At 41.5% G+C, this 13,033-nt stretch overlaps 2 protein-coding genes across 3 annotated transcripts; both read right to left on the bottom strand.

Annotated features, from left to right (window-relative positions):
* Nucleotides 1-206: 206 nt before the first annotated feature.
* On the bottom strand, nucleotides 207-6,112 carry LOC118233045 (protein disulfide-isomerase A4-like). The gene is made up of 10 exons (XM_035428365.1): nucleotides 5,785-6,112; nucleotides 5,031-5,211; nucleotides 4,599-4,804; nucleotides 4,312-4,450; nucleotides 3,734-3,939; nucleotides 3,074-3,232; nucleotides 2,527-2,678; nucleotides 2,008-2,164; nucleotides 1,625-1,858; nucleotides 207-884 (listed from the first exon to the last, which is right to left on the bottom strand). Exons 1-10 carry the CDS (start codon nucleotides 5,861-5,863, stop codon nucleotides 472-474), a joined length of 1,926 nt encoding a protein of 641 aa, XP_035284256.1. The 5' UTR covers nucleotides 5,864-6,112; the 3' UTR covers nucleotides 207-471.
* Nucleotides 6,113-7,849: 1,737 nt separating this feature from the next.
* On the bottom strand, nucleotides 7,850-13,000 carry hus1 (HUS1 checkpoint clamp component). 2 transcript variants are annotated; one of them, XM_035428331.1, is made up of 8 exons: nucleotides 12,837-13,000; nucleotides 12,313-12,440; nucleotides 11,851-12,027; nucleotides 11,161-11,268; nucleotides 10,765-10,839; nucleotides 10,416-10,515; nucleotides 9,537-9,665; nucleotides 7,850-8,632 (listed from the first exon to the last, which is right to left on the bottom strand). In XM_035428331.1, the coding sequence occupies exons 1-8, from the start codon at nucleotides 12,886-12,888 to the stop codon at nucleotides 8,550-8,552; spliced, it is 852 nt and encodes a 283-aa protein (XP_035284222.1). In that variant the 5' UTR covers nucleotides 12,889-13,000; the 3' UTR covers nucleotides 7,850-8,549. The 2 variants fall into 2 exon arrangements, with proteins under 2 accessions (XP_035284222.1, XP_035284223.1); XM_035428332.1 differs by lacking the exon at nucleotides 12,837-13,000 and adding an exon at nucleotides 12,527-12,764.
* Nucleotides 13,001-13,033: the final 33 nt, after the last annotated feature.

Raw genomic sequence — 13,033 nt, 5'->3', positions numbered from 1 at the left:
CTAGACACATTCAACTTTAATATTTCCAATTCACATGATTTTGACCTAGAATATTAGCCAAATTCCATTTATCATCACATAAAGTGCCCAATATTTTTTAAATACTGAGATTGCGAGTTTTGAGATTGTAGAAAGCCAGCTGAAGATCAGCACTCCAGTCTCTTAAAATAAGTGCTGAGGCAAGCATTGCAACACCGATCACCACCTTGGAATAATTTTACAATCTTTTATTTAAAAAGATTTAACAAAATATACTCAGCTGTGCAACAGTGCAAGATTTTAAATCTCATGATTTTGGGACACAAATAAGTCGCTACAACAGAAGTTGCACTAAAAAAAGGTCAGTAACACCCTGTTACATGGAATTTCCCCTGGTCTACCTGGAGGCAAAGACCTTGAGGAAACTCCTATGGAATGCTGCCCATCTTCCCATGTTTCTCTTTTAAAGTCCTCAGTTACTTTCAAAAGGTATTAAAGTTCATCTTTCTGGGACAATTTTGACACGTGCTTTTCCACAAATTTGCTTAAGCCCTCCAAGTCTCTGTTTCCACCTTCAAATTTGATGGGATTCTGCTTGTTTTTACTGGGGGCCAGGTAGATGGTGGGAAATCCCTCTACTTTGTAGCTGTCGTGGGGCACGTCGTTGGCGGTGGCGTCCATCTTGGCGATTACCAAGTTCTTCTCGTGCTTGTACTTCTTCCCGAGGGCCAGATAGTCAGGCTCCATCTTTTTGCAATGGCCACACCACGGAGCGTAGAACTCGATGAGGACATCCTTCTTTGGATCCATGACGATATCGTCGAAAGTCTTGCCGACCACCACCTTCACTGGTCCTTTGTTACTCTTAGGAAGCGGCTGAGATTTAATGACTGGTTTCAATTTGCCTGTACGAGTGGGGGAGAAAAAAAAAATCTAAATTCAGTGCTTCAGGCCATGAATTTCACAAAAAGGAAATGTGCAACTTCAAAAGATGAGGTCTGCACACCTGGCAAAAGTATTAAAAAAAACAGGTGCTAGGAGAAAAAAGTAAATGCATAAGTTATGTTCTCGCACACTATCATGCAAAAACTTATTGAATACCACAAATGTTTCAGAAAACATTTCCGAAACATTTTTGGTATTTAATATAAGTTTGTGCAAGGTACTATGCTGGAGTGTAGAACAATGAATTAAAAGATTTTTTTCAACTAAAGGCTTTTTTTTCCAAAAGCAAAGTTCTTGTACTACATACTACAGTAGCGATTCATTAAAGACCACGTTTGTTGCATAAATGAGACTATTCAAATTATCAGCAGTCAACTGTGCTGCTAATCAGAAGTGAACTTGAAGATAATGCTGATTGCAGAACAAACAAGTCTTGTGCTCAGAAATTACATACTTCACATCAAACAGGACATTTTATTTTCCCGTTCACACATCTGGGAAAAGTATGCAGTAATCTGTAAGAAAAATTCACTTTGTCCATCCTAAATTAAATCCTTGATTTTCATTTCCACCACTTTTGTTAGTTTCACATACAGCCAAAAAATACCAGTGAGTACAACATACCTTATAACCACACAAAAACTATACACAGCCCATTCTTTCTGCCCCTCCATAGATGGCTACCTTAATAGATCCTCACCTTTCTTGAAGGCCTGGACAAACTCCCTCAGAACATCGGAGTCAAATTCCTCAGGCTCCATGGCAAACTTCTTGCCTCCTTCTCCAAAAATCCCAGCATTCACCTCTTCTCCACTGTCGCTCAGACCCAGTGTCTTCAGCTCGTCAGCGTAGTCTTCCTCATCGGCGATCGCAAAAGTGTATTCTGGGAAATCCTTGGCCACCTCCAGAACTTTGCTCCTCCAAAACTGGGTTGCTACAGTGAAACAGGCATTTATGTAATAATAGTTAAAGTGTACTTCAACAACAAAAAAATTTTTTTTTAAATATTAAATTCAATATAGTGATTTAAACACTGTACTAATAAATGTGGTATGAGGATCAGGTTGGGCAATGATCACATACCAACTCTGTAGTCAAAGCTGAAGTCAACTCCATAGTACACAACCACCAGAGGGCGATCTTTGTACCTCTTGGCATCATTGCCTTGCTTTCTGTGTCCAACTAAAGGAATAGCATGTTTGGCAAAGAACTCTTGCAGTTCAGAAGGAGAAGTGGAATCCTGTTGAAACAGAAATAATTTTTTTTTTTTTTTTTTTTTTAAATTAAAATAAAACACTAGATTGACAGCAAACATTATACCATACAATTAATATGACTTAGACTGAGATCCAATTATTCAAATCCCTACCTTAGAGTGATGCTCATTACCAATTATTTTAATGACTGTTACTCTGAATAACCACAATTACTAATATTATTTTTTAATAGAAATGTTTTCCAGTTTCCATTTTAAAATGTTTACGTCATATGGTTATTAAAAGTAGATAGATTGCACTGCATTTGGAATTAATCTGGCCCGTACAGCTTCATAATTTCTCATGCTTGAAATTCATTAGCATCCATGTATGAAACATAACTTACTTTAATTGTTAATGTATACGAGTTTGCTTCATATTTAGACTGGAATTTTTCCGGGTGCATCATGACCACTTGTCCAGGGGAAGCTTTGAAAAATTTGGCCACGTCGCTGTCGAACGAGTGCCGGAACTTGAAATCCTCCCTTAAGACATTGCCTAGGAAGCAAACAAGTCAGGTGAGCCAAATCCCTGTACGTGCAGTCAGAATAATTTGTCTCAGGTCAACGATTGAGAAATTTATCAAACAGTACTGCATATGGCTAGAGTTTTCAAGGGGGGGGGGGGTGCACAGACCCCTGGGGGTTTCTTAAAGGTACTGTAGGGGGTCCCTGCCCAGACTTGATATGCAATTACTATATAGATGTGTAAGAATAATTCTATATATATATATATATTTTTTTTTTTTTTTTAATGAAACTCTAACTTGTAAAGGGGGTCCCCTTGATGCCTTTGAGTCTGTGTGGGGGTCCGTGGATTAGAAAAGGTTTAAAACCCCTGCTGGAGAAGGTTTAAAACCCCTGCTGGAGAAGGTATACAGGACAGGTGCTTACAAGCTTCTTGGTAGACTTCATATGCGGCATCCTGGTCACTGGAGAAAATTCCGAAGATGACAACATCGTCTCCATCCTTGACAAATTCCTGGGCTTGTTTCAGTGTTTGGACTAGCTTCGACGGGGGACCCGCCTGCTCGCTCATATAGTCAACAATGCCTGGAGAGAGGAAGACAAAAAGTGACCTTCAATTTAGATTTTCAGAAACAACCAGCTCTATTTTTCCCATGCACTGTCAGCAAAATATTCACTGGAAGTGCCACACAGAAGCTGTTTGACAGGATCTACAAAAAAGGTGATTTTGTGTAAACCAGTTTGTCCTTACTAGAATGCAGGCTGGCTCCCAGGTAATGGAATGCAATTACAGAGTAAAAATTAATCAAACCTTTTCTGTAAAAGATGCCAATACTTGTTCCTGCCATTTCAAAAAAAAAAATTAGAATATATATCTGGGTTATGACTAATTTTAACAAGCCAATAAGCACTAGAGGGTAAAGCTAGATGAAGAAGTGACAATGGGTTTATGACTTTCAAAGACCTATGTTTACTGGAGAAGTCTTGCATTTCAGAAGTGAAAACATTTCAGTCTCCTGCAAACTAAAACTAAATGCCTACTGAACTGAAAGTTTTCGTTAAAAAGATCACCAGTCTAAGACGTACCATACTGCTCTCGTGGTCCGTTGTACTCGTAAGGTTTGCCCTTCCTGAAGATTTTGAGGGTCGGGTACCCGGAAACCTCAAACCTGGACGCGACCTCGCTCTCCGTCGTGGCGTCCACCTTCGCCAGGGGAATGGGGGGCGTGCGCTGGCTCAGCTCTTTTGCGGCCTTCTCGTACTCTGGGGCGAGCTTCTTGCAGTGGCCACACCTGGATGCCAGTGCCAGAGTTCAACGGGGAATGAGCACGAAGCTAATGAAGCAACTACCTTTGAAAGCCACCAACAGACAGGGCAGCAGCAGGAAATTCTGGTCCCTGTGTCAATATAGTCTCCGTGAACCCGTGAAAACTAAAAAGACTATAACTTTTTAGTTTTTAAACACCCCTGCCCCCCCACCCTCACACCCAACCCCCCTGCCTTTGGGTCCTGGGTAATCAGTTCCACTATTCCTCCCACCAACAGCACCACTGACCACCAAGTACCTCGGTCATAAAACTGGACAAAACAGGGAGTTGAAGAGTACGGTGTTTTTGCCTGCAGGGGGGGGGGGAAATCTTCCTGCAAATGCGACGGCTTCTTACCAAGGTGCGTAAAACTCCACGAGTATAATGTCAGCGTTATTGACCACATCGTCGAAGTTGTCCTTGGTCAACACCATGGTGGCCTCTGGTGGAGGCTTCCAGTCTGGCTGGGCCACCTCTTTCACTTTGGACACAATCGCTGCAAAACAAACGTCCAGTAACAGCTCCACATTAGAACATTTGATTCATGTGAGCAACTCATTGGCGGTCATTTCACATCTAGTGTATTCTATGTTCCTACATTCCTTTGTCTTTGAGAAATGTTTTCCGTAAATCCTGAAGAATACCTTGCTCCGTACGGTCTCCATCGTAATCCACCGGCTCTCCTTTCTTCAGGATTTTGATGGTGGGATATCCACTGACCTCGAATTTGCTCCCGAGAGAACTTTCTTTAGTGGCATCGACCTTCGCCACTGGAATTGGTGGGTCGTTTTCTTTAAGCACCTCAGCTATTTTCTCATATTCAGGCGCAAACTGCTTACAATGTCCACACCTAGGAGGAGGCAGGGTGATATTTTAGTGCCATGGCCATACAAAGAATCAGAGTAGAATTTAACTGCATCTCATTGTGGTTGAAGATTGCTGTGAGCCTTAACAAAATAATATTGGGCATTCCAAAATAGGAGACAACAGGTGAAGGAAAAGTCTTTTTTTATTTTATATTGTTCTTAGAGTTATGAGGAATATTAGCTGCAGTACTTATCAACTTAGGATCTCACCATGGTGCATAGAACTCCACCAAGACAGTATCCTTATCTTCAATAAAGGTGTCAAAGTTTTTGTCTGTAAGTATCAACACCCCATTTTCTTCTTTGACCTCTGTGCCATCACCTTCGTTGTCGTCGTCATCATCCTCATCGTCACTCTCATCATCACTGTCAGCCTCTTCTACCACTTCATCTAGAACGCAGAGAATTGGAATACGACCAATTACACACACCTGGCCGGACATTCACATGCAAAACAGCAGAAACCGGAAAAAAAAAAAATATATATATATATATATATTGGACAGCCACCAGCGCTATGTAGTGTTCTCATGTGGCCAAGAACTTACTTGATTGCTGTTAAATGTCACGAGAATTTTTAAAAGGTCAATGGCACCTTGAGACGAACGGTCTCTAGCCAGCTACATATAATCAAATCTTATCTTTCCTGTTAACATAGGCGAGATGGCTAGCTTGCACTTACCAAGGCCGCTTCTTCGTCAACGACCCAAATGCATATCGTAGGCTACATCCAATTAACCTTACATGCATCCTAACGTTAAAACTGAGCAAATTGCACAGCATTTCGTCATTGATCAAGCACGTCTAAAGCCCAACGCAGCAGCGAAGCATGCCAATTTCGGATAGCGTTAGCTCAGCTGAGCTAACTCGGCTAACGTACATTTGTGGACGAAAAGGATACAAAAGAATAGGCAACTGCAAATAAAGCCGAGTTTAAATGGTAGTGCGTTGAACAATGACTTACCATCCTCGCACCGCGTTACTACAAGAAGCTGCGTTAAACCCAGCAACATAAGCAGCCAAAATGCTGTCTTTCCTTTCATTGTATTAAGTATATCTATCTGCAGGATGCACCGCAGCTATTTCCTAATCCGACGTGACACCGTTGTGCAAACCAAGCTACACAGGCCTACAGATCAGAATCTAAGCTTATCGAGCTTCTTAACTTGGGACACCTTGCAGATCCCGTTTTCAAAGTGTTGAATTGTACTCGACTGTCTACCTTTTCTAACAAATGTGAAACATTCCTTTAAACATGGGGTGTTAAACTTGAAATTGTCTGAGTTGCCACGGTCCCATTGGCTTTAAAAAAATTGCTTCCAACCAATCGCACACTGCCACTTAATTCGTGGAATCAAGGACGTTCGAAGTCGCGATTGGTTATTTAAGTACCGTTTTCTTTCCGATTGGTCAAATTCAGGCAAACGACATAAAACACCGCGGGGGGAAGAGAAAAAGGAAACAAGTGTATCAAAGTCGTTATGCGAGTGCAGTAACTTAAACTGTGTCAGTGACCTTAGACAGATATCTTATCTTAATTTTAATTAAACTTAATTTTACATCTAATTACTATTAATTGTATAATTTCCCATGTACATTTAACCATGTGCATTCAAGCAAGAAGTAAGCACTTTGGCTGAGACAATATCTTTCCTGTTTTCAGGTTTTCCACTCAGACCAGTTGCTGTTCTTGGGAAAAGGCACTTCCCTCTTGTGTTACACATCTGGGTTAACTAAAGAACCAGACTGCTTTTAAAAACATCTTAATTGTGCTTTGTTGTAGAGCTTACTTGACTTGTCTGTTGCTCAAAAGCCCTTTATTATGAACTGATTGCAGCATTATGGAAAATTAAAAGCCCTTTCTCTATTTACGGAACTAAATCTTTCACTGAAATAGCCATGTCAAAAAATACAGCTAAAGCACTGTTCATCTAAACAGGGAAATCACACAACTTAACATTCAATCGATATGCAATTCAACAAAATGGGTTTTTTTAAAATCCCAAATAATTTTTTGGATAACATTTTTTTCTTACGTTATGAACAGCATGAGTTGAGTCCCACCAAAATAATTCACTCACCTGAGCTACACCCTGTAGGCAAATTACCACACCTCTTTGCAAAAAGGACACACGTTTCCTTCACGTATGAGAAACATCCAGGCAATATTTACTCAGAAACTGCAGGGGGAAGTAAACAGTATAGTCTTGTGACACGTGGCACACTGTGCAAAGCTAATGAAACCTTTTTGTTTTTAGCAGTCTGAATCATGCTGCAGTCTGAATTCAGTGTTGCGTTCAGCTCTCACTATGCTGGTCATGAACTCCTCAGTGAATCACTCACCAGACCAAGCTTGGATTATACTTGCACGTCTCTCACTTACACATTTATTCACCTCAGTTTACCCCCTATCCGGTGAACAACACAACCTCATCTTTTGCCATTTTTTTTTTTCAGTCTCAACACAGAAAAAGAGATCAGAGAAAAGCCAACGAGACTCAATTGGGATACTGTGTGGGTTTTTTTTTTTTTTTTTTTTTTTTAATGAGGTTGACCACATTGGTCAGGTCAAAGTCTACAGACTCAAACCCAGGTTCCTTAGTTACAGACACTGGGAAACCTCAAGGGGCTGTGGGATTAATGGCAGTGATGTGACACACGGTTTGCTGAACTGTAATTGGCTAGAATTTGACTAGAGCCGGGGGCGATGCCGCTAAGCCCTGGAGAGCAGCATTAAAAAACAGACAGGGGAACTGTTGAGCAAATAAGAGGTGTTTCAAGGGGAGAGCCTTCCCATGACATTTCCAAGGAGCAAGCTGCTACATTAATCTCATTGTGCTACAGTTATTCAGGTTTAATGAATGCCAATTAGAGGTCAGGATAAATTCAAACACCCACTCTCCACACACACACAAAAAAACACACACAATCCCTCTTCTGGATGCTAGCAGGTAGCAGCATTTGGGGCAGAAGAAAAGTGTAATAAAAGTACATGTATGTATATGAAAATTCTGTATTTATTTAATGTTTACACAGTATAAATATCATACAATGAAGTCATATTTCAAATGAAAACACAAAGCAGCGCACACACACACCTTTAAGCTTTTCGACATGGACCCATTACTGTAAAGACAGCCTGCCTGAGAGACACAAACACACCACAGGTGTGACGGCTGTTAACTCAGATAAGCAACCGGGGAAGAACAACATTTATTGACCTTGCTCTACATAGAGGATCCAAGATTTCAATCCAAATGTACTTTACAGTACAACAACCATTAAATCATCCACTCAATAACATAGTGTTCCATTCAAGATCAGGATGGCAAAGTTGTTCAAGAAAAAAAAAGAATCCTCTTTAAATTCCCTTTAAGAAACTCTAATGGATGCCATTTCTACACTGCCTGCTGGTTCCATGCAGACACAAAGGCAAGTCCAGCCAGTATGGCCACAGGTACCAAGTGCATCATCTGTTCTTCAGCCAGAGCAGTTATAACCAACCCTGTCCCTGGAGATCTACCATCCTGCAGGTTTTCACTCCAACTGTAACAAAGCACACCTCACTCAACAGCTAAAGATCTCCTTGAGCTGCTAATTAGTAAAATCAGGAGTGTCAAATTAGGGTTGAAATGAAAACCTGCGGGATGGTAGATCTCTCATGGTTTCCTACCCACTGAGCCAGAGTTTAAGTGCTTCTCAGGTGTTTTGTATCCCAGAATCCTCTTCTCAGGCCATTGCGGGGATGAAGTACTGCAGAGATACGTCTTCATGGAGCAGAATGAAGTGAAGCATCCTCTTGTTGACAATGTCTGTTTTGTTTTATTTTTTTTGCAGGGAGAAATAAGGGGACATTTGTCAAGGATTAGAAATCAACACCAGACGCTAATGCGGTGCTTAAAATCAAATGCCAAAAATTCAGAATAAGCAGATTCTTAATTTTTTTTTTCTGCTAATTTTGTGAAAGTGGTATATGTTAATATGTTCGTGGGAGGCCTTGGGGGTTTTTTTAACTGATCTTTCTAAACAGCCTTGCTTGCATTTCACGGTCTAATAGTGGCTCTCTTGGTATCTCTTTCATTCTCGCCATCTGGTTATCTGCTGTGTCTTGTTCATTTTCGGGCATATGAACTGTGTGTATCCTTAGAAGGACTTTCTGGATAGAATCCCTTACTAAACTGGAGAGCAGTGTACATGAATATGGACACTCAAGAAAACTCTGAAGAATTAAAATGCAGTTGTGACAATAAGATGTATCAAATGAGCGTTTCATCACTATCTAGCAACCCATGCTGGTTGACCGGGCGCCCAGCGGCTGTATATTAAAGCCGCGTATGGCAGACCTTAATGTGTGAGCTCAGCTAGAGTCTGCGGTGTGAAAAGAAGCAGCTGGTCACACCATGTGTTTCAGAGGCGGGCCGCAAGCATCTACACACCCAGAGTCGCGCCCGAATGCAACTGAGTGGGGTGGGAAATGGGACACGCTCAGCCCCAAGTTGGGTGCCAAATTTTCAGTCTCAGCACAGAAAAATAGATCAGAAAAACAGATGATATTCAATTGGAAGACTGTGTGGGTTTTTTTTTTATGCGGTTGACCACATTGGTTGGGTCAAAGTCTACAGACACAAACCCTGGTTCCTTAGTTTATTTATAAATATATATTAAATTTATATATATATATTTTTTTTTAAGAACCAAATGAGCAGGAGCACTTACTGCACATGGCCTTGCTGGGGTTGACCTGCTGCCCGGCGAGGAGCTGCTGAAGCTTCTTGATATCGACGCGAGCGTGGGCCATGGCTTCTGGGGCCCTGCCTTGGCTTTGGCCCTGAGAAGCGTCATCGCCTGCAGAGAGCAAATGGTGGAGTGAACTAAGATGAATTTAAAAGAATAAGGAAAGTGGGCAAGTAAGTGGGCGAGTAAAATGGTGCACATCAAAAAGATTCTGAAATCCATTCAAGCTGAAGTTCCTCATATCAAAGTGTATATTCGAGTGAACTAAGATGAATTTTTAAAAAAGTGGGCAAGTTCATCAAATGGGGTTACTTTCGAGAGAATCCCAAACACCACGGCTAGTTTCAGGCGCTAAAGTAAATCAGGATACAGGTGTGGTGCTGCAGTAAGGAGACGATAATTCTGAGCTGCGTGGGAAGTTCAGATTTAAGCTGAGAGGGATGCACTACTCGCAGTGAAATATCACTCAGAATATATATGCAAACGTTGAATTTGGAGGTAATTTGGGGAAAAATAAATGGTCCCAAAGAAACCAGTGAAGGCAGATAAATGTTAAATATTTATAATTTTACCGGAAAAAAAAAACAAAGACCCTGTAAGGTTGGCCTTTCCTGGATCAGGGTTACGGTCAGGGTCAGGGTCAGGCTATGGTACAGGTTTGGGGATTCCCAGCTGACCAGTAGGGAGCTGAAGAACATTGGCATATTTCTGACCACCAACGGCTACTGGCATTGTCCCAGCCAATCACGGTGTTCATGGTGACCTCATGGTAGACAGGTAGAGGTCTGCATGTGCACCTGTGGCCCAGAGGGGGGAGGGGAATGCCCCAAAAACAACAGAGGATGAAAGAGTGTAACTCACTCCAGGTAGGGTTTCCAAGATCTTTGAAGTGCGTGGAGACAGACACCAGGTCCGTTTCAATCTTCAGATTCATCTCACCATTTCGATTTGCCTCCACCACCTTAAAAACCAATTTAAAAAATCAATTTATGACATCCTCATTATACATTTACAGTCATAACGTAACATACTCCACAAATATTTCACTTTAACTTCTAAGATATAACAAGGAGTCACATTTTTTAAAGAGTGTACTACAGTTTTTTTCTTTGTGCAGAATATTATCACCTACAGTTTTAAGAGTTTAAAACCCCTAAGGACTGAATTCTTTATGAACTGTGTCTTGCTTTTTTACTTCCTTCCGACTTACCAGTTGGTTTGAAAGGTTCTTCATTCTATCCACCACATTCTTCATTGTCTTCAGAGGTGGCAGGTATATACTAACCTATTGAAAGTCACAGACAAATTGACAAGAGAGACTTGAAGAGTAACTCAAAGGGGATCCACCAAAGGCAAAAATTTATTTTAAAGCATTTTTTTTTTGTCCAAGGGACATTCGCTCAGTCCCACCTTGTTGCCTTGGTGGCTACACCTGCAGGTTAAGGTTTTGTCTTAAATTACGACAAAGCTGTTAAATCAAAAGAGCATCATAAAGCACCCGCTGAAATCTCAGACGTTCACTTCAAAAACTCAGACGTCACCATCAAAAGGAGATTCTGCTAATGGCTTCAAACACAGCCCAGTGGGGAAGGACCGTGCGACTCACGTCAAAGTCAGGCACGCTGGGCTCCTTGAAGTCCTGCCACAGCCTTCTGGGAATGACGTCTACGGGAATGTCGTGCGTGACAAGTCGACTGACGCTGGACACAGAGGGCTTCAGGAGTTTGGGGGGGGGGGGGGGGGGGGGAGTGCGGGTTAATGAAAACAGATACCAATCAGTAATGAGTCAGGTTCTATGTCTGCCTCTCATTTCATATTCCAAAGATATCTAGATGGAGAAATGTTAAATATAACACCATCGGCTATTCACATGGCCTTTTATCGTATACTTTTATTTAGCCTTCTGTCAACCAAACCCCTGCATGTACTGTGGGAGAAGCTGTTCTTGATCCACAGACCACAGACAAATGTATGTGTGTGTGTGTGTATGTGTATGTGTGTTTCCTCCCAATTTTTCAGTCACGTACAGGCATACACAACTGGACCCGGGCTATTGATTCAGGAGAGCTCAGACAAGCAAATGTTCTCCTCCAAGCAGTTTTGGGTCTCAGTTCTGTCTCCTGACCCAACCATACCTAACCCTCTTCACAGCCTCCATCACACTAAAGTGTTCGTCTGTCAGAAAAAGTCAAGCAGCACTTCTGATGATAACTGGCTTCAGACGATTTCTACACTGGACATGCATTTTAAAAACTGAAATAAAAATATAAGCAGTACAAGGATGTGGCCCTCTTACCAGTTCAGCTGCCACGGTGAGACAGGGACAGTGCTTCTTGGTTAGCTTGATCTTCAGGGACTTGGCGTTCTGGGCCGTTTTCAGAGCCCTGGACATGTACTCGGGCTGGAGCTCCAGGTAGATCTCGTTAGCCTCCGCCGACACTCCCTCCAGTTGAAACTCATCAAAGAAGTTCGCCTGCATAGATGTTTGAGAGTGACGTCATTGATAACAGAGCTAGAATAACGGATCATAGAGACCTACAATCCAAGAGGTGTTACGGGGTAGAAATACACTGAACCGATTTAGCACATGTATTAACATTATACTGCCTGCTCTGGATATTGTTTTTTATTAAAAACCTGCCAAATATAAACCACCTAGCAGAATTACTAACCATGTATAGTCACTGCGTTAAGTACTTTTCGAAATAAACGTCAGTTATAACTTAGCAAAACGTTCCACGATGAATATGGACATTACCTGAGATAACTCGCACCACATACTGACGCCACCATTGGCCACTTTGTCAGAAAGCATGAAAAAGAGGTTGTCGGTGGTGAGTCGCAGCGTGCAAGTCTTCGTCAATTTCGATATTGTATTCACCACACCTGGGTAGTAAAGGGACAGACCTGTCACTCACGTTGGCAAAACAAGACATACTAACGCTTGCAAACGCGATTTGGCTAGCTCTTACTTTTTCTGACATAGCAGGGAATTGTACTCAGCGATTGTTGACGCCAAATTCGACAACTCGGAAGTGCTATTTAGATCTTTACCTCACTCGTACCAGCGCAAGTGTACTAGCTATTTAACACGACAGATAGACTAACGTCAGGTTATACGTAGATAATTTTAATTAACTTAGACAGTTAACCAACTTAGCTAGCTAGCTAAGTACCGTTAAATAGCTAGTATAACATCAGACCGTATCATATGAACCTTACTTAACGTTACCTAAGTTAGGTACTAATAGATAGCTAGACTAAATGAAAGATCACACTCACGAGTAAAGTGATTAAGGCAGCCTACGTCTACCATCTTCGCTCGGAATTTCATTTTGAGTTGATTGTGTCTGTAATTCAGTTAATATTTTAACAATTCCGTCCGATACTGTGTTGTGAGGAAAGTTCAAACTGTGGCGCTTGAAGTACGGCGTCATTAACTGTCCCCAAGAAACAAGACATGGGTTAGCTATACCGTA

Source organism: Anguilla anguilla, chromosome 8 (genome assembly GCF_013347855.1).
Source record: "Anguilla anguilla isolate fAngAng1 chromosome 8, fAngAng1.pri, whole genome shotgun sequence".
Classification (NCBI taxonomy): Eukaryota; Metazoa; Chordata; class Actinopteri; order Anguilliformes; family Anguillidae; genus Anguilla; species Anguilla anguilla.
Note: the sequence above shows the minus strand (reverse complement) of the source record. Positions and strands in the feature narration are given on the sequence as shown.